The sequence below is a fragment of the Salvelinus sp. IW2-2015 genome, linkage group LG16, assembly GCF_002910315.2.
Source record: "Salvelinus sp. IW2-2015 linkage group LG16, ASM291031v2, whole genome shotgun sequence".
Lineage (NCBI taxonomy): Eukaryota > Metazoa > Chordata > Actinopteri > Salmoniformes > Salmonidae > Salvelinus > Salvelinus sp. IW2-2015.
Window position 1 is genome coordinate 7,577,005 of NC_036856.1, and position 23,257 is coordinate 7,600,261.

General features: G+C 46.6%; 1 protein-coding gene across 1 annotated transcript in view; it reads right to left on the reverse strand.

The window, feature by feature from the left end:
- Positions 1-1,498: 1,498 nt before the first annotated feature.
- efna2a (ephrin-A2a) overlaps positions 1,499-23,257 on the reverse strand; it is a 143,221-nt gene continuing 121,462 nt past the window's right edge. The window contains exons 2-4 of the mRNA XM_024003877.2: positions 14,223-14,515; positions 9,508-9,573; positions 1,499-4,585 (exon numbers count right to left, since the gene is read on the reverse strand). Of these exons, the coding sequence (XP_023859645.1) occupies positions 4,458-4,585; positions 9,508-9,573; positions 14,223-14,515 (487 nt within the window). The 3' untranslated portion in view covers positions 1,499-4,457. The remainder of the gene's footprint in view (positions 4,586-9,507; positions 9,574-14,222; positions 14,516-23,257) is intronic.

Consider the following 23,257-nt stretch of genomic DNA (forward strand, 5'->3'; position numbering starts at 1 on the left):
AGAAAACAAAGATGAGGATCAATAGAGGACCAGAGAGAGAAGAGAGTCCAGGAGCAGAGGATAACTAATCAGTCTGTTTTTCTATTAAGAGTTCCCCATGTAACTTCAGACCTGTTGCTAAAGAGTGGCGACGCTATTTATCTGGTAATTGGCCAAGGGGGGTATCTTTGGTCTTTTCTTTACACTTCTCCAGGGTTTGCCAATTCATATCCTTCTCATGGTTAAGGAAGTCACGAATAAACCAGATTAGTAAGTCATAAATAGACATTAGTAATGTTAGCAATGTACTGTACCTGTGCTAGATGCGCAGACTGAAAACATGAGAAGGATATCTATAATGGAGAACAGATGAGAGGCCCGTGAAATCAAAAAAATCCACAGTTGTGCTAGCCCATTACCATTACTGCAATAACCAGAGACAGCAGAGGGCCATTGAGATTGCTCCATTAGCCTTAAAAACTGGGTTAACATCGTCCAACTGTGATTACAGTTGTGATTACAGGAGTTCCATCTGAAAGCTACAGGCCCATGGGCTGAATCCAAACTTGAACTTTGTGTTCGTAACTCAAACATTTGCGTGAGTCATAGACGTGCGTGTCTCGGGGAGAGGAAAAATCTAGGCCTCATGTAACGGTCATTATAGGAAATCATATTCTCACCGAAGCCAGATGAGATGTATTCACAACGTCTACAGGTGGTCAGATGTGCTGCATAAGGGGTAATGCCATCTCCGTTGGAGATGGTCAATGCAGATATGACTGCTGCGATGTATTGAAAGTACAAAGCACAGTATGCTTCAGCAAACAAATAGCAGCGAGAGACACCCAGCTGAATCTCCAACAGGGGATGGTGTGGGGGAAAATAGAAAACAAGAGAAATGGTAGAGAGAAACCCATCCCAATGCACCCTCAATTATCCCATCTCCTCTTTATCAGTCTCCCAGGTTACCCGTTTTTGCCTCAGCATGAGGTACCTGCAGCATTCACTGCTATCAAACCCCATTTCCTGAACACGACTCCACATCTTTTCTAACAACCACCATTCCAACCCCCCCTCCCCCCCCCATCTCTTCTGAAAGAACAGAAATGGTTCAGATCAACATGGAGGGAGGGACCAGTGCTGGGTATTTTAGGTTTTAGGCATAATTAAGTATTGTGTCTCTGCTCGAATTTCATTTACWATTTTCTTGTATTATATTATAGCACACAATAGTTGTTATAATTTGAGGGAACCTGTATCAAAACTGTAGAAACTTGTATCATTTGAGGGAACTGGTATCAAGTATTGAGCATTCTCTAATCCCCCCTAGGCCTTTTGCGAAATCCTCTGGGACATCTGATTTCATGAGATATAGAAAAGTTCTCTGTAGCTTTTTTTTTAAGCGAGATGAGTCAATCTGACACCAGTCAGAGCAGCTCTTTGGGAAGTGGTGATGTAGCGACACGGACAGAATCGAGCGATAAGCTCGCGGTTTTAAAGCCAAAATCAAAGAGGCCACTTTTAGTGGAAGCTTTATTTGTTGTGAAATTATCAAACACTGATTGATACATTTCTGAAATGATCTTCCCTCTGAACACTCACTAGAAGTCAATCAGCACAGGTCTGAAAGTCTGTTCTTTGATTAAAATAGGTTTTATGCTAGGCATGCATCACAGGGAAGAGAATTGTCAGAAGTGGCAAATCCATCAAATTGATTACCTTTTGGAAAATCTTGAGGGACGATCCTTAGATTTGGCCATGTTAAACCACCCCAGCTCTCTAACAAGTTCAATTTCTTGAATGCATGAACTGTTTTAATGMTTTTTTTTGACAAGCATCCATTAACAAAATGTACAAAAAACAAGAAATCTTTTCAAAGAATATATGCAGACATTCTTTTAAACTACAAAACAGCTTATRAACATTAGACTGCAATTTACTTTAGGTAAAGACACTCGAAACAGTGGCTGAGAGCTCATGTTTGATTGAAACAGCAGTTATGAATACTTTGATGATGTATTCACTCTGTAGCCTACAGTATAGACATGTCACACTGTAAACCAGAGCTATTTCCGCTACAGACAAAAAAGCTTTATTTGTGTTTTTTCCATTTTCCCCCATAGCTTTCCTATGCCAAAACAAGAACATTTCATATGAAATCAATTAGGTTTCATCCACATTTAAACCAACTAAAAAGGAATTGATCTGATAACCACACCATGTTCTTCACCTTTAAAAATAATGATTACAGGACTACAAGTACCAGAATGCATAGTGATACAAGCAGGAAAACAACAACAACAATAGCAAACGGCTGACTTCTCTAGACGTGTTTGACTGCAGAGACTGTCCCATCATCGATCTAGTAATTCAAGGGTCTACATTATAATTTCATATCACATATGAATAATTTCTGCTGCTTTTTTGAAAAGTAAAGTAAAAAATAACATGGAATAAAGTAAAATATAAAAGTTGTATTTAGCGAACTTTTTTTAAAATGTGGTTTATTTCTGAGTTCCTGCGGATGTTGTAGGCCAGCTCTCTGTGTAACGTCATGATCGTGGAGAGGAGRGTTCTATCACAAAGCCACAACATGATCCTCATACATACACATCGGTCCCCATCTTTTTCTTTCTTCTTTCTTTCTTCTTCGCGAAACAGAAGAGTCCATTTTGTGAGTGAAAGTGCTACTGAGACTCCAACCTCCTAGTATTTTGGGGGCCATCCATCTCCCCATTGCTGTCCATGGAGGCCCGGGTCCCTTAGGTTGCACAGTGCATGGGGAGTTCACATTGTCCATTATCTCAATCTCCGMAAAGTCCCAGCGGCCCACAGCCGTAGTACTGGGACTGAGACAAGGGGACCTGACATAGCAATGGGCATGTGTCACACGGCAAAAAAAACGTCACGCGGTGAAAACTSACATTCAGAGCATGAGAGAGACAGAGAGAAGGGGGCTAGAGAGAATGCTAGAGAAGAACACGTGGGAGAATGAGAGGAGGGAAGGATGGGGAAACGAAAAGCAAAACCTGAAATTCACAAAACACTTCACCACTACAGGATGTCCCCCTTCTACTCAGCACCGCAGCTTGAGACGGAGACTCGTTTTGAATTCAGCACCAGTGGAAAAAAGGCAATTCTTGATACGGTTCATTTGTTTGTTTTCTTAAGGAACATTCTTTAAAAAAAATCTACACTGCCCTGTCCGTAAGGCCCTGTCCGTAAGCAGGTTAGCGCTTTTCGGCATGAATCTTGTTCTTGAGGCAGCTCTGCAGAGTGGACACTAGCTGGCACAGCCACAAAGTCATAAAATCGGATTTTAAACCTAACTCTAACCTTACCCACACTGCTAACACTAATCCCTAACTTTAAACTGCATTTTAGTTTTCATGAATTTGTACAATATAGCCAATTTAGACTTTGCAGCTGGCCTATCTAAGGGGAAATCGCTCAGTTCTGCCACCAGGACAAGACTCATGACAAACGTCAACCTACTGTCCATGATAGGACCCCCATGGCATGATTCAGAGGGTCTACACAGAGSTCTATGGCTGCTTACGACCTCGTTGGATAGCCACAACGCCACCGTCCCACACCCCTGTCACCCCCCCCGTATAAAATTTCAACAAGTGTCTTTGGCAGATTTACAGAAAAGGTCCTTATCTACTCTGGATTGCTACTGCTAGAAATTGCCAGGATATTAGAGACTGGTCAGAGACACACGAGAAGAGAGAAAAGAAGAGCGATAGAGAGAGAGAAAGACGGTTCAGCGATGATCCATCACTGCAGGAGTCGACGTGACAAAGAAAGATACAACGATATAATACACTGTAACAGAATGAACATGTACAGGTGGGACACTATTGGGCACTATCAAAGCACAAAGACTCATAGAGAAACGCAAACAGTCRGAAGATGAACACGAGAGGGTCCTTAAGTGGAGAGGACGTCGCTGTCGACGACAACGGTCACTGTCGATCCACCGGCAATCAAGACGGGTGGGAGAGGAGTTCGTCCTCCTCTTAGTTCGTTTCAAACCCACCCCCTCCACTTCCTGCACATCCCAGCGCTCCTCGGTAGCAGGGAGGCGGTTTTTGTAAGGTCTTTAAGGGACTCCTTCCTGGTCCCAGGAATACTCCCTTTAATCGCCCACTGGACTTGAGCTGTGTGCTGAGGGTCAGAGGCCAGTGGTCATGAAGCAGGGGTTCCGCTGAGGAGTTGGAGGGAGGAGGGTTCTGGGTGGGRGGGGGAGGGGCAGTATGAGTTTACGGTGTCCAGGTCGTGCCTGTCGAGGGGTGGAGGAGAGTGGACCGGTATGGTAGAAGGAGAGGACGGGAGATGGGGAGGAGTCGTGTCCCTTTCTCCCTTTTATAGGGGGTCAGAGGCGGCAGATTTGAGGGGAAGTCGATCGGGGCTGGGGGTGGAGGGATTCTGGTGGGGGGCTGTTTAATGGGGGTACGGCCTGCGGGCCCAGGATGCTATGAGCAGGAAAGGAGTAGCGTGAGCAGCATTGCTAGCATAAGGGAGAGGCAAGGGGCGGCCATGCAACAGCCACCGGTGCTGTCGTCTGTCAGGAAGGGCTCCGGGGACTCATACACCGAGTCATCTGATAGAGAAAGAGAAAAAAAAGGGGGGGGGGGGAGAGGTTATGATTCAAACAGGTTCCATTCTAATACAGTTAAATCCTTGTGCAGTTTCAATCTGGCTGTCTCTGGGCTGTGTCAAATCGCTGGGAAAAGCATACATTGATGCCTTTTGGTTATTTTCTTCCCTGTGACCCAGATATGCTCTGTCAATAGTCATACATACAACTGTAATGTTGTTTACACCTCTCACGTTGACTGTCATCTCCACAGTTGGCATGCAGGAGCAGAGTGAGACGCTCTACATGTTGTTGACAGGTCTCCYTCGGGAGACTCGTCTTGAAGACACGAGTCACACTGACGGAGATACAGCCAATCAAACAACGCGTGGGGCCTAAACACTGCTTTGGCATATGGTGCACATTTTAGGACATCTGAGGTCGAGGCTTGACAATGGAGGGTTGACTCAAGGAGAGTTGAGGCGTGAGGCTGACGGTGTCCTCAAATGTACTACGTACAGGRGTATTAAACGTGAGCTACAACACCTTGTCTCTCTCTCCCTTGAGCAGGTCTATTTAACATGACTTTAATAGCTTTCTGATTTTGGATTCCCTGACTAAATATTAAAGAGTAGGCTGTTTCCATTCCGCCAAAATACATTAAAAAGGGGMGTTTCTGGGAAAAACCAAGGTTAACCCCCGTCTCCCAAACAAGATTAGGGATTTTACCCTCTCAGAGCAGATGGAAAATAAACAGCCACATACCAGACTTAGGGAGAGGAATTATGGTAATGGTTTGGGCCGAGGCTGGCGTGAGGCTAGGCCAGGTTGTTTTGGATAATAAAGGCCTTAAACAGACAGGTCCCCGCATTCTCCGCCATACTGCAATTGTAAATATGCACATATATATTTCACAATCTCCAATCCACACAGGATCCGTTCGGGCCTATGGAAATGCAATTCCCAACTTCCGAGCGAATCCACACCCAAATCCACCCGTAAATCCTGATTTAACCATAGTATCAAATAAATGCGTTTCTCCTCTAGATATTCAAATAGCGAGAGTGGTACAAGCTTTTGTTTTAAGAAAGAGCCGGAGCTTGCGTGAGCAATCCTCAGTCATAGCATCAAATGGCTTTCAGGGATACTGTTAGTGTAGATCAGGGGCATAGATATGGGTGGGCCTGGGTGGACAAAGGCCCCCCACTGGGGAGCCAGGCCCTGCCAGGCCCATCCAATCATTGGCCCGTCCAAATTTATGCAGGCCCAACCACCAATTAATTTCTGGTTACGCCCGTGGAGAATATACTGTAAATGGACTTGTGGGATTGCTAACTGTCGAGGGTTACGTGGACATTTGTTGATGTCTAACGGCTGTGACCTGACGGGTGATTGAACAGTCATTTCAAAAACGACTACGAGATATAAATCAGTTAATTTGACTGTGAAACACGCCGGTAAAAACAAAGCAAAATAGCAATCGATCATCAGCCATTGTTTGGTTATAAACTACAGTATTCTTTGTCGTTTTTGAAAAGTGTACTATTATAAATGTTGAGGTAACTGGATTTTGCCTATAGCATTAATATTAACTATGACTTTTACTTACCATATACAATTTAATTCCATGTTCAAACAATATATCTTAATTATACTATACTGCACAGGGAGGAAAAAGTAGGCAAAAATGCTGTCATGCTAATATGCCATAGCACCAGAGGAAACTGACAATTGAAACACTCTGTAATAGACTAACTGTATGACTTTCAATTTACATYTAATTGTTTTAACTGCCCTGTGAAATTGATCATCTCTAACATGTGTATTCACAATTATACAGAGATAATGGAATAGCACAACCAGTCGGGTTAAACTCCAAATGAAAATCKCCAAACTAGAGCTCAGGGATATTACTGCAAATAACACCGTTCCAAATATTGACACAGTAGTCTGAGCTGTGAAGGGAGTTTAATACCTTTCATTCTCCATAGGCTTTGTACAAACAGCTTGAAACGAATGAACGCCTTCTGTGAGTCGAAAGAACGWACGTCTGCTCGCGGACCGCTCTTTCTTTGGGTTCTAACTGGCCATGTCTCTGTCTCTGATGCCTTTTAAAAGCATCTTGATAAACAAACAGTTGGGGGGAAAAAACCTCTCCATTCAAATCTCCACAACAATGCTTATGGAAAGGCATAGGTCTACAACAGTGTATGAGCCCGGAAAAATACTGTACCTTGTGGGTGCTTCGTAATTCCTCCATAATGACCCGTAGGGTTTTGCAACATAGGAACATTTGATGTYTATAACGCTACAGTGCAACCTGCGGAGCTCTACTACATGAAGTTGGCGTTTAAACGAGCAGCGGAGAACGTCACCTCGCACATGAAGCTGGTCTGAGGTTAAGTCGACTTTAAACCCCATTTTTAAATGGCTAATACCAGCTCCGGTGCCTGCTGCTGCTGTGACTTGTAAAACTGTCCCGAAAACAGATCCCTATGGGACGCCACAGCATCAAGCTTTGGTGAATGATGACTAGTCGGATGTCAGCGTTTGGATTGTTATCTTGACCTTGTCAGATGAATTATTTCCACCAGACTGTGCCCAGAGGGCAGCAGCATGTACCTCTGACTGCAGTGTGTGTGTGTGTGTGTGTGTGTGTGTGTGTGTGTGTGTGTGTGTGTGTGGTGTGTGTGTGTGTGTGTGTGTGTAGTTTCCGAGTCCTAGTCCTAGTGCTTAAACTGGGATCCTAAAGCAGTTCTGAACAGGGGTCTGGATGATAGTGTGCTGAGCAAAGACAGAGACGGAACAAAGATTTACCCTCATCAATCAAGAAGCAGAGGGCTTTGCAGGTTAGGCTCTGACCACCCTCAGCGGGGTCGCTAACAACCGGATTTATCCGGTTTTCAGGGGAAATGGAAGAGAGCCTGTGACGCGACTTCCTCTTTTGAGCGTAAACAAGGCGACACCATCTTAACTCCTCCTCCACATTTACTGGATTGGCCGAAGAGTGCAGAAGAGAACCTCCCCCAACAGTTTTTTTCTCCTGTCAGGACCAGAATGTCGCGCTCTGATGTATCTTTAACGCCTGCTACTTTAGGTTCTGTTTGTCTACCTTTCCTGGMTTAATATGGGCTTAGAATGAGAGATTTGTGGGACTGCTGAGAAAAAAATTGCATGACAGTTTACACATTTTATAACCTAACGTAGCCGCCAGCTGCCCAGTGACACGGGCCTACCAGACGAGCTTCYAGGCAAGCAACACTGAAGCATGCATGAAAGCACCAGCTGTTCCRGGACGACTGTGRGATCACGCTCTCCGTAGCCGATGTGAGTAAGACCTTTAAACAGGTCAACATTCACAAGGCCGCAGGGCCAGACAGATTACCAGGACATGTACTCCGAGCATGCGCTGACTAGCTGGCAAGTGTCTTTACTGACATTTTCAACCTGTCCCTGACCGAGTCTGTAATACCAACATGTTTCAAGTAGACCATCATCTGCCACTCTGATCCTCAACACAGGGGCCCATCAGGGGTGCGTGCTCAGTCCCCTCCTATACTCCCTGTTCACCCATGACTGCATGGCCAAGCATGACTTCAACACATTAAGTTTTCTGACGACACAACAGTGGTAGAACTGATCACCGACAACAGTGAGACAGCCTATAGGGAGGAGGTCAGAGACCTGGCAGTGTGGTGCCAGGATAACAACCTTTCCCTCAACGTGATCAAGACAAAGGATATGATCGTGGACTACAGGAAGAGGAGGGCCGAGCACGCCCCCATTCTCATCGATGGGGCTGTAGTGAGTAGGTTGAGAGCTTCAAGTTCCTTGGTGTCCACATCACCAATGAACTGTCATGGTCCAAACACACCAAGATAGTCGTGAAGAGGGAACGACAATGCCTATTCCCCCTCAGGAGACTGAAAAGATTTGGCATGGGTCCTCAGATCCTCAAAAAYTTCTACAGCTGCACCATCGAGAGCATCCTGACTTTTTACACTGCTGTGACTCTCTTTTTATAATCTATGCATAGTCACTTTACCTCTACCTACATGTACATATTACCTCGACTAACKTGTGCCTTCGCACATTGACTCTGTACCGGTACCCCCCGTATATAGCCTCGTTACTGTTATTTTACTGTTGCTCTTTAATTTTTTAAATTTAGTTTTTAATGTTTACTTCAGTTTATTTAGTAAAGACTTTAAAGATTTTTCTTAAAACTGCATTGTTGGTTAAGGACTTGTAAGTAAGCATTTCATTGTGAGGTCTACACCTGTAGTATTCGGCGCATGTGACAAATAAAATTGGATTTGATTTTATTGAAAAGAAACACCTAAAACTAAATACACCACATTCTGGTCAACAATCCAGTAAATGTGGAGGAGGATTATAAAATGGGTGGTCGCCTCGTTAATATTCCGGATGGAAACAACGTGCCGTAGCTAGCTGCTCGCCGGATATTAACTAACGTCACCAGGGACTGTAAACAGCGAGGTGCACGTCCAAAAGCGAAAGTCGCGTCAGAGGAGCTCCTCTTTTTGGCTGATTGAACTGGTGCACATTTCATAGTTGAGTGCTCTCCAAGTGCTCGGAGAGTGTCGTATGAAAACTGAACTAAAACAGTTGCCTTGCCTGTTTGGTAAAACTTTGAACCATCTGTGTGATAAGTTAACACATTTCTATTTATTTGTAGACATTAATACTTGTGGATGACTATAGAACAATTTAATGCACGATTGGTGTGATGGAGAGCTCTACAACCTCATATAATATGTTACTGTCTCTTTTGCTGACTAGACCCATTCTTAACATGGCAAAGTTATTGGCAAAGTTAGAAAAATAAGGTTTTGAATCTGAAGGAAGGCTAGTGTTACCAAAATTGAGTGTAAGCAATTTCACACGACATTCCCTGAAGACTGGATAGAGAAAAYAATACTCACTTGTGGGCTTGACATAGACTTTCAACTTCAAGCAGGGTTTCCCGACAAGGTTAGGGTGTGGAGACGCTGGAACGAGAGAGCGAGAGCGAGAGAAAGAGAAAGAAAGAGAGAACGAGAAATACACACAAGCATATGTTTGTTAATGAATAACACATTCAGCAGCATTTTTCTTGTCAGATCTCAGAGAAAATAGCTCAAATTATACTGGCTGGGAAAGAAGGTAAGTATGTTCCATTAGAYYGCTATAACTGAAATGTCCCACCCTCAATGGACCGAGATTTCACAGAGGTGATCCATCAGGCACTCATTTCAGTCAACTTTCAGTCTCCCCGCAAAAGAAAATGCATCCACCCTATTTTAAAAGCAACCCAGCTGAGGGCCAGGGTGCAATTGTGGATGATAGCCTGTGAAAAACGGCGGCCATCTTGGTAGAAGAATTTGGGGGCCAGAGGTCAAGTTTGTCACACCTGAGGAGCTTTTGACCCGTCTTCTTGTGTGACCCTGTCCCTCTGACATTGCCACCAGAGTTGGAACTTGGAAGGCCTCAGTGACCAGGTGCTGTGTGTGCAGAGACGTTAGCGTGGCTCGCTAATCCCTTAGCAGGCTGTTACTGTGAATGGGAGTGCTAAAGGACAAAACTCCACTACTCCACGGTCCAAGTGTCTCAGTGTACTCACACAACATATGGCTCAGTGAGGGAAAACAACAACTCCATGCAACCTCTGATATGCTAATAGCATCACTGGAAAGAACCAGTGAGAGAAGCAGAAAGAGACTTTGGGCGTAYTGCTGCATTCTAAATTAACCTTGAAAAAGCATTTTTTTTTCTGTCAAAAGAGTAGTCTTTTGTGACCAAAATTTAAAGCAGTACTTTTCTAATTTAACCATGGCAAATTATGTTTCATTTTGTCTCTCGGGAATCCKAAAAAAAAGAACACCGATTTTGTTGCCATTAAAAACAAATATCAGGCACCAAAATGGCCACTCTCCTGCAACAGCATTTTTGGTAATTGGTCTTTTAAAATGGCTCCGTATTTGGTGGGGTAAATGCCCGGAATGCGGCACATAGATTATAGTCTAGACAGAATAACATGAAGCCAACTAAAGACACACAAAACGAACACACAAACAACACACTGACATAGCACACATCCACAAAACACATATAGTGCATAAATGCAAAGGCATCTGTCACTTATTCCTCTCTCTAAACATTATTCTCCCAACCTAACTTGAGACTTCCATTTAAAACGTGTGTCTATGTGTGTGTTTCTAGTTGGGGTGTGGGGTGTGTGTGTGTTTTCTTTAGGTTTGCGTTTGAGTGTGTGTATTTGGTATTTGCACGAGTGCACATGGGTGGGGGCATTGTTATTGGTGGTGGCAGTGACTGAGCAGTCACAACTCTGTGTGTGTGTGTGTGTGTGTGTGTGTGTTTGTGTGTGTGTGTGTGTGTGTGTGTGGAGATGCAGAAGCATAGAAGTCTCAAAAACCACTGCCTGATAGGGCTCTGTGCCACCACTAACCCATCACGCCTGGGAGTTGGGGGTAAGGAGGTCACATTAGGGGTGATGGACGTGCCCCTTTGTTCACAGATAACCAAACTAAGCCCCCTTTTACCCCGGTAACTACCCACACCCGACTTCTCAAGCATCCCCCTTTGCCCTAACACTCCAGGGGCCATGACAGCTACAATATTGGTAGTAGCCAAATCATTTTCTAAGGGAGGGGAGAAAAAAAGGAGTGCTGAATGGCGGGGCAAACTGCTTCCCAGCCTCGGCTGCTGTTGGGGACAAAGGGCCACACAATGCGGGGCCTGGCTAGGAGCTACGGGGCGGAGTACATTAAAAACAGCTCAGGACGGGGAAGAATCGTCAGACACTGAATGCTAACTTTGAACTGACTTTTCTTTTTGTTGCCAGTCCTCTGTCTTCCCTCCACTCCTCCATTCCAGGAGTGACAACATCCCGCAGAGTATAATAAGTCGAGGGACGCCCCACTGGTTAGGAGGGGGGATGTTTAGACATTGCAGCACCCCCCCAGCCCCCCTTCCACTCTTTTCCCTCAGCCTAAATACCTTTCCATCACCCAGAGGATAATAAGCATTGAAATATATACCATATGTTGGAGGGGCGGCATCCATACACATTGCAGTGAGTGACGGGCCAGGGGGGCTGGGTTGAGGTATAGAGCCGCCCTATATGTGGTCCCCGGCCCTGATCTTGTCACACAGGGGTGCTGTCGAAATACTGTCACAACTGGTCCCTGCGAGTTATGGATTTATAATACTGTCACAACTGGCAGGCTACAGTACTGTACTCACACTCCCACTTCTTAGAAATGTCATCATGAAAAGCTGTCTAAAAACATGATTTTTTAAATATTTTAAATACATAAAGTAAAACATATACAATACCATATTGTACAGTTTGGGTGTATCATATCATAGAGGCAAATAAAAATAATTATAGTCTTATAACGCGGAATTTCTTGTCTTTGTGATTTAAGTTGGGCCTTACCAACAACAGATGGCAGTGAACAGCTAGAAATGATGAGCTGCTGAGTAGCACTGTGCTTTAAAATGATCCTGATCTCTCCTCATCTCCCTTCACATCACACATGAGTCATGTGCTGTGTGCCGAATCTCAGAATTGCTGTCTGTCGTGTGCCTGTCTTTCTAGCGGTTCGGTCCGCCACAGGATTTAGCATCYCAAGGCGGTGTCATGTCACCTTTTCTCCTGTGGGCTAAGTGGCATCCCCCTAGCAACACAAGGGCACACACAGAGAGAATCAGAGCAACCCAGTTAATGAGTTTTATTAATATAACATGAAAAGTCCTCATGTTACACCCACCCCTGAAACTCACTATATTTTTTATGTTCTAAAGTTTTTCCTATTTTGGAAAAACCAAGGGAAAAGATGAACGAGAAGGAGAGACAGGGGGGCACAGACAGAGGGGATTGGAGAGAAAAAACAAAAAAGGAACAGAAATTGCCTCATTAATGCATCCGGCATGCCGCTCTGAGCCTTTTCCCTGCCTGTGCCCAGCAGGGGGCCTTTCCATCAGACCAAAGGACACCTTTCACAGGGCCATTAGCAAAACAGGGACAAGATTCACCCTGGCAAACCCACGCCTGTCCTGTCATGCTCATGGACACACCGCACCGGGAATGACCACGGAGGGGGGGGGGGGGGGGGGTAACGGCTCCCGATGGAGGGGAAATGGGAAGTGGCGTGCCGCGCGCGACCTTGAAATTGAAGTGGCGTGGAGCGTCCGGTAGGCAAGGTGTCAGGCCTGTCTGGAGAGCACGCCACCCTGGCCGCTTTCAACCCACCGCACCACTAATGGCTTTCAACGCCTCACGTCCAAAAAATGGTAATGACCACGGTCCGGAGCCAGAAGGACACAATTACCCCATCAAATTCCCTCGGCTAAATATGATTTGACCAATCAGCATAATTTGAGGCGTTCCGCATGAGGGCACCGCTAACTGGTCTTGCACCGATCTCACCCTGTGAAGCTAAGCACCCAGCTAATAGCTCGCTTGCCATTTGACAAATTGACATTTTCATCAAGGGTGGAAGGAGATGGGATGCGCCAGGGTGCCACACAAAAGGATGGCAGGTCAGGCAAAAAAACGCAGACGGACAAGTCAACCGAAAGCCAGAGATAAACGATTTGTCCGGGGCTCCCCTCTGGTTTGGCCGCTGAATGTTGTGATTGGTAACAGTACGCCTGTTTAGTTACAGGCTATGGCTTTAGTTCACGGTTCGTTGTTTACCTGGAATTTACATTGTAACAGCATAATGACATCGCTTTTGCCTCAATAACTATCTTTTGTTTTCATTCAATCAATTAGCGCAAGGACCATAAATTGGAACCAACTGGTTCACGATTATATTTAATTACTTCAAATAAATACCAGTTAACAATTATCTAGTAAATACAAGGACATGTGGGTTTGAACAGCCCGTTCCTGTATGGTTTCTAGCCCTGGCACCCATCCATGGCAGAAAAATTACACCACAACGCAAAGCCTATTAATTAAACTACCGCTATTGTGGCTTCCTCCCCCGCTTCCCACCCAATTGGATAAAATCATCCTTCAAACGACCAAAAAACGAACATGTCAAACCCAAATGACATTCCCTGATATCCATCAACTAAAGAGCGATGGTTGACAGCGCTGAATATTCTTGATGGGTCACAACTGTGTCTGTTTTGTGTAGTCAGTGGGGGGGTCCAAAGTCATTACTTACTTGGGGACATAACCAGTGTGGGGGGGGGGGGTGAAATAAAAGGGTGTCACAATATTGGGGTCTGATTAAGATTTCTATTGGCTGAAGTTACTCCTTCACCAGAAGCCTGACTGGTCCTGACTTGAATGCAGCCAATAGCTAATAGCCAATTAGATCCGTGTTACTAGGCCATGTGACCCATCGGCTAAGAAGCAAGGTGCTTCATAATCCTGGTGCTAAGGACCAGTACACAGGGGTGCACATTTTTGTTCCAGTCAAGCACTTACAGACCAGACTCTCCTAATCAACTGATCATCAAGTCCTTGATCAGCCAAAGAAGGTGTGTCAGTGCCGGGCAATCATTTCTACCTGAAACCTCAAATAGGAGACATAACATGTATCTGTAAGGCAGCAGTGTGTGTGTATGTGTGTGTGTGTGTGTGTGTGACATTCGTCCATGTGACAACTTTTCCACTTACAGATATAGTAATACTCGTGACCCGGCCGGAACTCGAAGCCTAGTGAGAAGGGAGTGAAGAGCTGGAACTTCTCGGAGAACTTGAGCGGTCCGTTGGGGCTCTGTGGCCGGTTGCACTCCCAGCGCTTGAAGCCCTTCATGCGGTGGTCGCAGGTGGTGTAGCCGTCGTAGTTGACCATGAAGAGGATGTAACGCTCCATGCGCTCCAGGGGGAGCGGGTCCGCGTAGTGGGGGCAGTAGATGTCCAGGTAGTCGTTGATGGCCACCTCCACGGTGTACTCCCCATGGAGAAACCTGCGGATGAGACAGGACAAGTATGGTGTGTCTGAGGAGAAATTACGYCGACAGATAAGAAATAGAATGGCATTTCGCAGACAACTTTTATCCGAAGCAACTCAAAACAGACTTGGATCTACAATAGACCTGGAACCCAAAACATCTCCACAACGAACAGCACTGGCCATCGTTTGGATACAACTTGTGCAGCGGATACAGACAGCTGAAGATAACTCAACATGATGCTACTATTCTATATGGATGAAGGCGCTAGGCGAGGAGGACGAGGAAGAGAAGGAGAACGGGAGCAGGAGGAGAAGAGGGTCTGGAGATTGACAGGGGTTTACAGAGTGAGGCCGGCTTCATTAAGCTCTTTCACAGGGCCCTGTCTCTCGCCCAGCTCTGGCTAAATGAGTTTGCCGCTCTGGGCAATTTCGATACAAATTGAGCACCTGCACGGTGCCACAGATCTGACCCTTTAATAGCGAAATTCCAGAGAGTGGCGCCGTGTGCGAGTTTACAGGGGGCTATATAGCCATCCCTGCCATAGCTATTAACTGAAACGCAAGGGCTCAAATCACGGCCCAGAAGATGATTGTGTGGTTCCATCTCCACTTTCTCCATGTCACAGTCCTCTGTCTGGCTCAATCCCATTCCAAATATCCACCCTCCACTTGGATTTTCCCTGGCCATTTTCCAGCTGCAGCTTAAGTGACAAGTCGTGTCCCCCCCCAGTGGAACTGGATTTGATCTCTTCCACTCTGAAGAGCATAATGGGAATGTGATTTGACGGGCTTCCTGACTGAGGAGGTCTAAAATGCTTTGATACCTCCTGCCTCTGTTGACACACCTGCCCCTAGACCTAACGCAGTTAATGCTGAGACCATAACCTAATGCCTTTTCTAAATCGCCATGAACAAATCATAGATAATCACAAATTCAATCCATGAGATGGTTCTACAGATGGTTTACACATAGGAACTGTTTCTTTAAGTGTGAAATCTGGTCTTGGTGTGTGCACTACATAATTACGGGCCGTTGTGTTTCGTAATTAGCCACACATAACTCTGAAGCCAATATGAGAGGTTTGACACACTGACCCCAAATTCACAGACTGACCCCCGAATAGGTCACCCCCAAACAGTCCCCCTTGGACGGCGCGTCACTTCTCCCTCGACTGTCCTTATCAGTCGCGCCATGAGTGAGATCCTCAAAGAGGCCCGTAATCCTTCACAGGGCTCTGGTGGGAAGGCCATTTTGCGTCTTGTTGCGATAAACCATTGCACAAACACCAGCCATGTTGGTGGAAGCCCGCCAGATAGACTGTAGCTCATTGGCTCAGCGTAGAAAAGCAAGGGGCAGAGGAGCCAGGATGGGGGTGCGAGGTTATGAAGGGGGAGTGGTGGTTCAGGCAGACCTGGCATCAGATGACAGCTAATCTGGGGGGTTGGAATAAGTGTCAGAAGGGCCGGGTCCACATCTAGCTGCAGTGTACGGATCTTCTCCAGTCACCCCCCCCACTACCCCCGCCTCTGCTGCCCCCCCCCGCCGCTTATCGCACCAGACCAGAGATCAACCCCCTTCCCTTCTCTCTGTGTGAGCTTGCCTGGCCTCTCTTCCTGCATGCCACTTTGTTTCTCGGTCATCATATCAACACCCCCGATGAACAGGCATGCATTTTGTGAAACACGTCACCCTCCCACTTCTCCACAACAGCCTCTCCTCTCCTCATTCCTAACTTCTTGACTCCTCTATTCACCCATCTTTCCCTCTCCTACTCCCCCCCCCTCCCCGTCTGCCACAGAAAAATAGTGAATCTAAATAAGAATTAAGTCGGCGCAGCCTCACATCTGATGTGATCTCCGAGCGGTGAGAGCATTGAGAGACATACGCCTTCATCCAGTCTGACGGGGTCCATCTTCTATTATGGACTGCCAGAGCTTATGTTAGTGTGTGTGTGTGAGCGGCGAGGAACAGGGGGACAAGGGGAGGCGGCCTTGATGGAAACAGGGGACAGGGGAAGCGGCCGAGGAAACAGGGGACAGGGAGCGGCGCGAGGAACAGGGGGACAGGGAGCGGCCGAGGAAACAGGGCGCAGGGGAGCAGCCGAGAAACAGGGGGCGGCGAGGAAACAGGGGGACAGGGAGCGGCCGAGGAAAACAGGGGGACCGGGGAGCAGCCGAGGAAACAGGGGAGCGGCGAGGAACAGGGGGACAGGGGAGCGGCGAGGAAACAGGGGGACAGGGGACCCGAGGAAACAGGGGACAGGAGCGGCCGAGGAAACAGGGGAGCGGCCGAGGAAACAGGGGGACAGGGGAGCGGCCGAGGAAACAGGGGGACAGGGCGGGGCGCTCCACCTACTACTTCTCTTCCTTCATCTCACTGCATTACCTTTTTTTTAGGGGGATATCGAAAAGTGCACGGGTTGCACTTCTGTGTTACTCCCCTCGGCCAATCAGGCGGCGGTATCCTCACGTGTAACTACGCGGTAACTACGCAGGGAATGTAATAATCCTCCTAAGGCCACGCTGCGGATGTAAACCTGTGGTCTATTAGATGTAATTCTCTTTCCATAAAACATGTATTGGGGAGGGGGGGGGTCTTAAATGGATACCGCCTATCGTCTCTGCATATTTTCTTTCTATTTTCCCTGAGTGCATGCGGCCATCGCCATCTCGCTTTCAGGATCCAAATAGTGCATTATGTCTCGATAGATCAATACCACCCCCCTGCCTTCTCCCTTCTCTTCCTCTCCCTCACTTCCCGTCGTTCCAGCAGCATTGCCCYTCATTAAGGGCCAYTGGAGGCAAATTGAGGGAAGGGTTTGATGTAGCGATGCTGCAGTGCTCAGTCTTTGATTGAGCTCCGTGACGTGTTGTTGGAAATGACCTCGTTAAGGGAAGAACATCAGGACAGATCCAAATATCAATAGCAAGGCAGCCAGGGGTGTGTGTGTTTGTGTGTGTGTGTGTGTGTGTGTGTGTGTGTGTGTGTGTTTTTTTGTATGGATGTAAGGGAGAGCTAATGCATGCAAGCTATTTGTGGTCTTGCAATCAATCATGGCAGTCTTGGCCCGCCCCTCTCCAACTGTCACCTACATGTGGTGATTGGTGGGTCTGGGGGGGGGGTCTGGGGGGACAGATTCCTCCCTGATGGTTGGCTATGACAGCCTCTAAACATGCGCTAGCGCCTGGCACAGCCTCTTCCCTTCCACCCTTCCACACACCAAAAGCATTCTTGCCACATTCTCACTACCCTCAAATCCAACGTGGGCAAGCAAGCCACATGCATGGCGGACATTTTGTAAACCGCCCGGACCATTCCTCGGAGACCAGAAACACATGGTGGTGATTGATCAATTTAGCTTTCAAACTCCGAAAAAAAACAGAGGGMACTTTGAAAGTTCCTGGACTTTGAAAGCTCCCAGAGAGTTTCATAGTCTTCACAATCTGTCTGTCCACCCACAACCCCCTGCGGGAGCTTAATTAATCAGGCCCGATGTTTATAAGTGCATTATAAAGTGTTTATAGCTGGGTGATTTAGGAGGGCCGAACTTTGAAACCGGTCGGAGTTTCTGACTGTTTTTTTTYAAGACCACTTCTTCTCTGATTTACTGTCTTGTCAGGCTTGGCAAGGCCCCGGCAATGTGGTTTAACTCGGCCCCACTTTATGACTTCATGGGCTAAATGTTTGTCCATAACGTTGTCTGCTTTTGAAGCCCTGCATGCAGGAAGAAGCCATCAGCAAAGGGAAGATGTCAAAACCAACTGAGCACATCTGACGGGACAGAATGGGTCATTTGGAACGCTAAGTCGTACTTCCTAAGTCTTCACGGGGTGCAAAAAGAGGATGCTGTTGTCTATACTTCAATCAAATGTAGTTAAAAAMAAACTTTCACTGGTATGCAAATTGGGGCGCCATACTTTCATTGTTTAGCGATTACAGTTCATGCTTGAAAGGGATTAAAGACACAGACGACATAAAAAAAATTGCAATTGTGAATTTCAAACCATCTTAGAAGATACTGTAAGCTGCTGACTTTAAAGCTGAACATGTTATGACAACTTTGTGACCAAATTCTTTCAAGCTTACAGCAGCATCACACATGGAAGATGTGACCAATCATATCAGACCTGCCTGGTCAACTGGACCAATGAGGTGAAGGGAGTGGAGAGAATGAGAGAGAAAGAGAGAGAGAGGSTACAGTACAGAACAGATCTTTCCSCTTRCAGTATTCCTTTCCCTCTCTCTCTCTTTCTCTCTGCAGGCCAGTTCACCTCACCCGGCTAAAAGAAAAAACGTGTTCTCCGTGCCACCTGCTCGACCCGCCGACAGAAAACTCCAGCTGTGTGTGTGTGTGTGTGTGTGTGTGTGTGTGTAGCGGGGACATTACTCTTCAGTTTCAGCCCAGAGTACCCGCCTAGAGCCACATTTCATGCCTCTTTAATGCCTGCACCAATATGTATGGAATCTTAAGCCTGACGCTTGCTTATGAATTGAGCCCTAGCGTTGATTCGTTTGTAGCATTTGTCRTGGAATTCAAGGATCAACAGAAAAACCCAGACCCTGTTAGTTTACATTGCGTAGATTTTGGCTATCGGGACACGTAGTCTGGGGGTTGCCAGGACTGGTATCCTAGACGGCCGCCATTTCATTATTGACACACACCCAAAGCAAACAGGGGAATTTACTCTGCAATTAACGATGACCAGGGCAAGTTGACTTAATACAAACAAATGGACTTAATAACTTGACATTCTTCCTGGACCCCAGGAAGAGTAGCTGCTGCCTTGGCAACKGCTAATGGGGATCCATAATAAATACAAAACTACAAACACTTCAAACCCATTTTTCATCTGCACGTAATCTGATTACTTTGGAGTCTTGGTCTAAGGCCTAGCTGGCCTGGCCACAGCAACTTCCAATCTAGGATCTAGCTTTATAGTATCCTCACTTGTTTTCTGGCGCGAGTCCAACGCAAGCACGTTAGAATCAGCGATTTTGGTGGAGAGTTTCCGCGGGACAAGTCATGTAACTGAAGTTTCCCTGTGTTTACAATTGAATGAGCTGGACGGTTGATGCTGGGGGGGGGTGGTGGGTAGGGAGAGAGACWGGAGAGACAGGAGAGGAGTGGGTGCTGCGCTAGGCGGTGGTTGAGAATGGTCCTTTGTGTTCTCACTGAGGCCTGTCTGGAAGCCATTTCCGCGTTTTAGTCCTCCGGTCCGGCCTGCATCTGGAGCCCACCTCTCGCCATGTGGAACGTGTTTATTGTTCTTTGTGTCAGGCAGACGCACAGACAGCCCTCCGCTCTCTACTCTCTCTCCCTCTCCCTCCCTCTCCCTTCATCTCTCTGTAATTTCTGCTGTTATTTCAACTCGGCGTACAGCAATTTTCCTATCGAGGCGTTTACACAAACTTAACCTCCAGTTGATTTTCGGCCAACGCAGAGGAAAAAGCGCCGCGGCAAAACAAAAACAAACATAAGAGGGAGAAGATTTTTGGGGAGGTGAGGACCCCTCGGGCAGACACGATGTGTGTGTGCAGTGGGAGATGAAAGAGATCGAGGTCTCTGTTTAAAGTACCTTTATTTCTCTCTATCTCTTTCTCTCGCTCTCTTTCTCTGTGATGTTAGATTTTAGCTGGACAAGCATCGAGGTGTGTGTGTGTGTACGCTTGCATATGTGTGTGTGTGTGTGTGTGTGCCTCTGTGTGTGGGCTATAATTATCTGCACCATGCTCTACCTTCAGCATGGCTTGAATTAACCATGAGCCGGTGTTTGAATCCACTCTTAACATGGTGCTCTTTTTTTCTCTCTTTCCCCCATGATGCTCTGCTGCGTAAGGCCTGGGAGAGGAGAGGAGGGAGTGCTATTCTCAGCGCCTCCCCCTCTGCCTCGTAAGCTAATTGCATTTCCATGTCTTTGTCTGTTCCAAAAGAGCGCCGACTCACACTGTGACACCTCGTTTTCAGCGGAGAACCAGTGCAGAGCTGCGATACTGCAAAAGTCCACTGTAAAAGTCTACTGTAAAAATCTACTGTAAAAGCCGACTGTCAAAGTGTGAATAATAATAACATGAAAGGGAATTTACAATGAGGCACTTGAGGAATCTATGATGATGGAGAATAGGTTGTGACTCCAATTTACAGACAATTGAGAGGCTCCAAAAATACTGGCTAGGCTATTATGCTAAGGCATAATGGTCAAAGAGCTATAGTAATGCTAACCGGTGCTTGAAGTGGACTGAAATAGGTGCAGGGGTGGGTGCCCATTCTTTTTAGGTCCCGGTAGTCATCATGTTTTAGAACTAATCGTCTCTGAGAGGTGCCGGGGCTCAAGCAGTAGAACGTTCAATCACCGGCCCAGTTGAAGCACCACCGCTATCGTAAAATAATCAATAAGGCTCATGGAGCAGAAGATTACCCCGAAGCCACTTTAGGTAAGTGGGACGCATCCCTAAAGTTTCCACGAAATTACACCAATCAAATCACATGACGACAGCTATGACAGCTCACGACAACATGGCTGACGCCAACGCCACATGTTACCGTTTTCAGCTGTGCGCCTCATAACAGTGTGGCGACAGTTGCTTTACGCGACGGTTGTTTTAGTCGTCACGACGTGTTATTACACTTGTAATGACACCTGTTATGGCATTCTTCAACCTGCATTACGGGCATCAACTTCAAGTGAAGGCTTTTACTGCTCTGAAGTGGAAGAATGCAAAAAACACCTCGTTTTCTTGATTAAAAAAAGAAATAAAACACATTGCCACCAAGGGAGGTTTCTTAGTACTCGTCCTCCTTCAATTTCCCTTCTCTCTCTCCCCTGTGCTGCCCGCACAGCGAGCTCCCACCTCGACCGCGGTGATAATTGTGGAAGCAATGAGTCTTAGCTAGTAAATGAGACGGTGAAGACACTCCTTCTGCATACCTGCTGGCATCTGCTGAGAGAAACTAGGCTCCCTCTTTTCTATTTCACACTCCTCCAGACAAGGGAGGAATAATTACACTTCATCTGATGGGAAACTATTTATCTTTTCCCCAAACCCCCCCCTACATCCCTCCACCATCCCGCTCGCAACAGCACACAGCAACAGCACACAGCAGAGGCAGCAACAACAACGCTGAACACAACAACAAAAAAACTAGAGCACATCTGTGACAGTTTGTGCAATCGAAAACCCAGGAGTGGTCTGCACAAGAGGGGGGGGGGAGGAGTGGGGAGTGGGGGGAATGGTGGGGGGGCGGTTGAAGACTAATTGGGGATGCTTGAGCACACACACACCTTGGGAGGGAGGCGGCTGACACACACACACACACACACACACACACACACACACACACTGCAGCATCCCCCTCGCCTGCCAGTATATCACCTCGGGCCAAACACAGGTGATTTAAGGCTAAGTAGCATTTAAATGGCAAATGCAATCCATGCCTTTCAAGACTGTGGGGGACCACTCTTCTTTAGCCCACAGAGTTCCATCAACCCCCCTCCGCTTGGGAATAATTGGAAGAGAAAGTGAGCGCTCTTCCCAAACGCCAGGCGCATCCCTCGCAGATGGGGCGCAGATCAAAGGGGATAGGTATTGGCAGAGGCATGATAAATTACACTCCCACTAATTCACCACGGACACTCGCTCTGTCCACCGGTTCTTCTGTTGTGGGCTGTTTGGAAAATAGCTCACCCCACTGCTGCAGTGGTCAATGAGTTTACCTCTGCATAGCAGAGACAATGGCTCTAGTGGTGTTTATAACAGTGTTTGTGATGGCGGAATGGCTTGTTATGCGTGCAAGAGTTCGTTTTTTTAGAACACAGCTCGTAAAGAGTGTGTGCGTTCCTGTGTTTTTGCATTCCTCCACCAGTAAGACCAGACGGAAGCCGCAGGGACAGAATTTCCTTAAAGCACAACAGAAATATTTTGACGGTAGATATACCTGTGAAATTCATTCGAAGCATAGCAAATCCTGTTCCAAAGCATGACTCCTTTTACTTCTATTGATTGAATACACAGGAAAAAAAAGATATCCACAGATTCAGTCCGGGACTTCTTGTCAGGCATCGCAAAAGAACTTCTAAAAACCCCCCCCAAAAAGAAGTGTATTACGCTACTATATCTTAAGTTTGCGTCGTCAAATCTGGCACTTACTGCGGGCCTAAGCCCAGCATTTACTACCTGCAGATGTACAGTATAGCTGCTGGGTTCTTCTGCATAGCACCTGRTCCTATGTTTGCACCTTCCTTTGTAGTTACACGATTTATGGATCCCAATCTGTTATCTATTTACGATGACAACAGGGATAAAGTAGCGGGACCTTTTACAAGCCGCCAGAGTTATTGGATATTCCTGAGTTGGTGAGTTTAGGGACGGGGGGTTTCTATAACCCTTGACCTCAGGAGTAACTGGACCTCTGTCACTGTACCAACGAATCAGAAGAGTCGATGACTGCAGCTACAGCATGAGAACCACACAACGCCAAAAAACGACACAAACTGCCCAGAACACTGCTTTACTTTTTTCGACAGAGGAAATTCTATTGTACATGAACCAAGTGCAGGGCTTCGTATACATCTTCAACGCAGACGTGCGGATTAACGGGGCAAAGGAAAAAGTAAATCGAGCTAACATGGAGTTATTTGTTTAGGACAAGACATCAGGTACCTGTCAAAGGCTTAAGTCAAGATGAAGTATCACAGTTGGTGTGAGTCTCAGGGAAGGACTCCGCTGCATTCAGCAAGGACATGATTTATGAGGCTT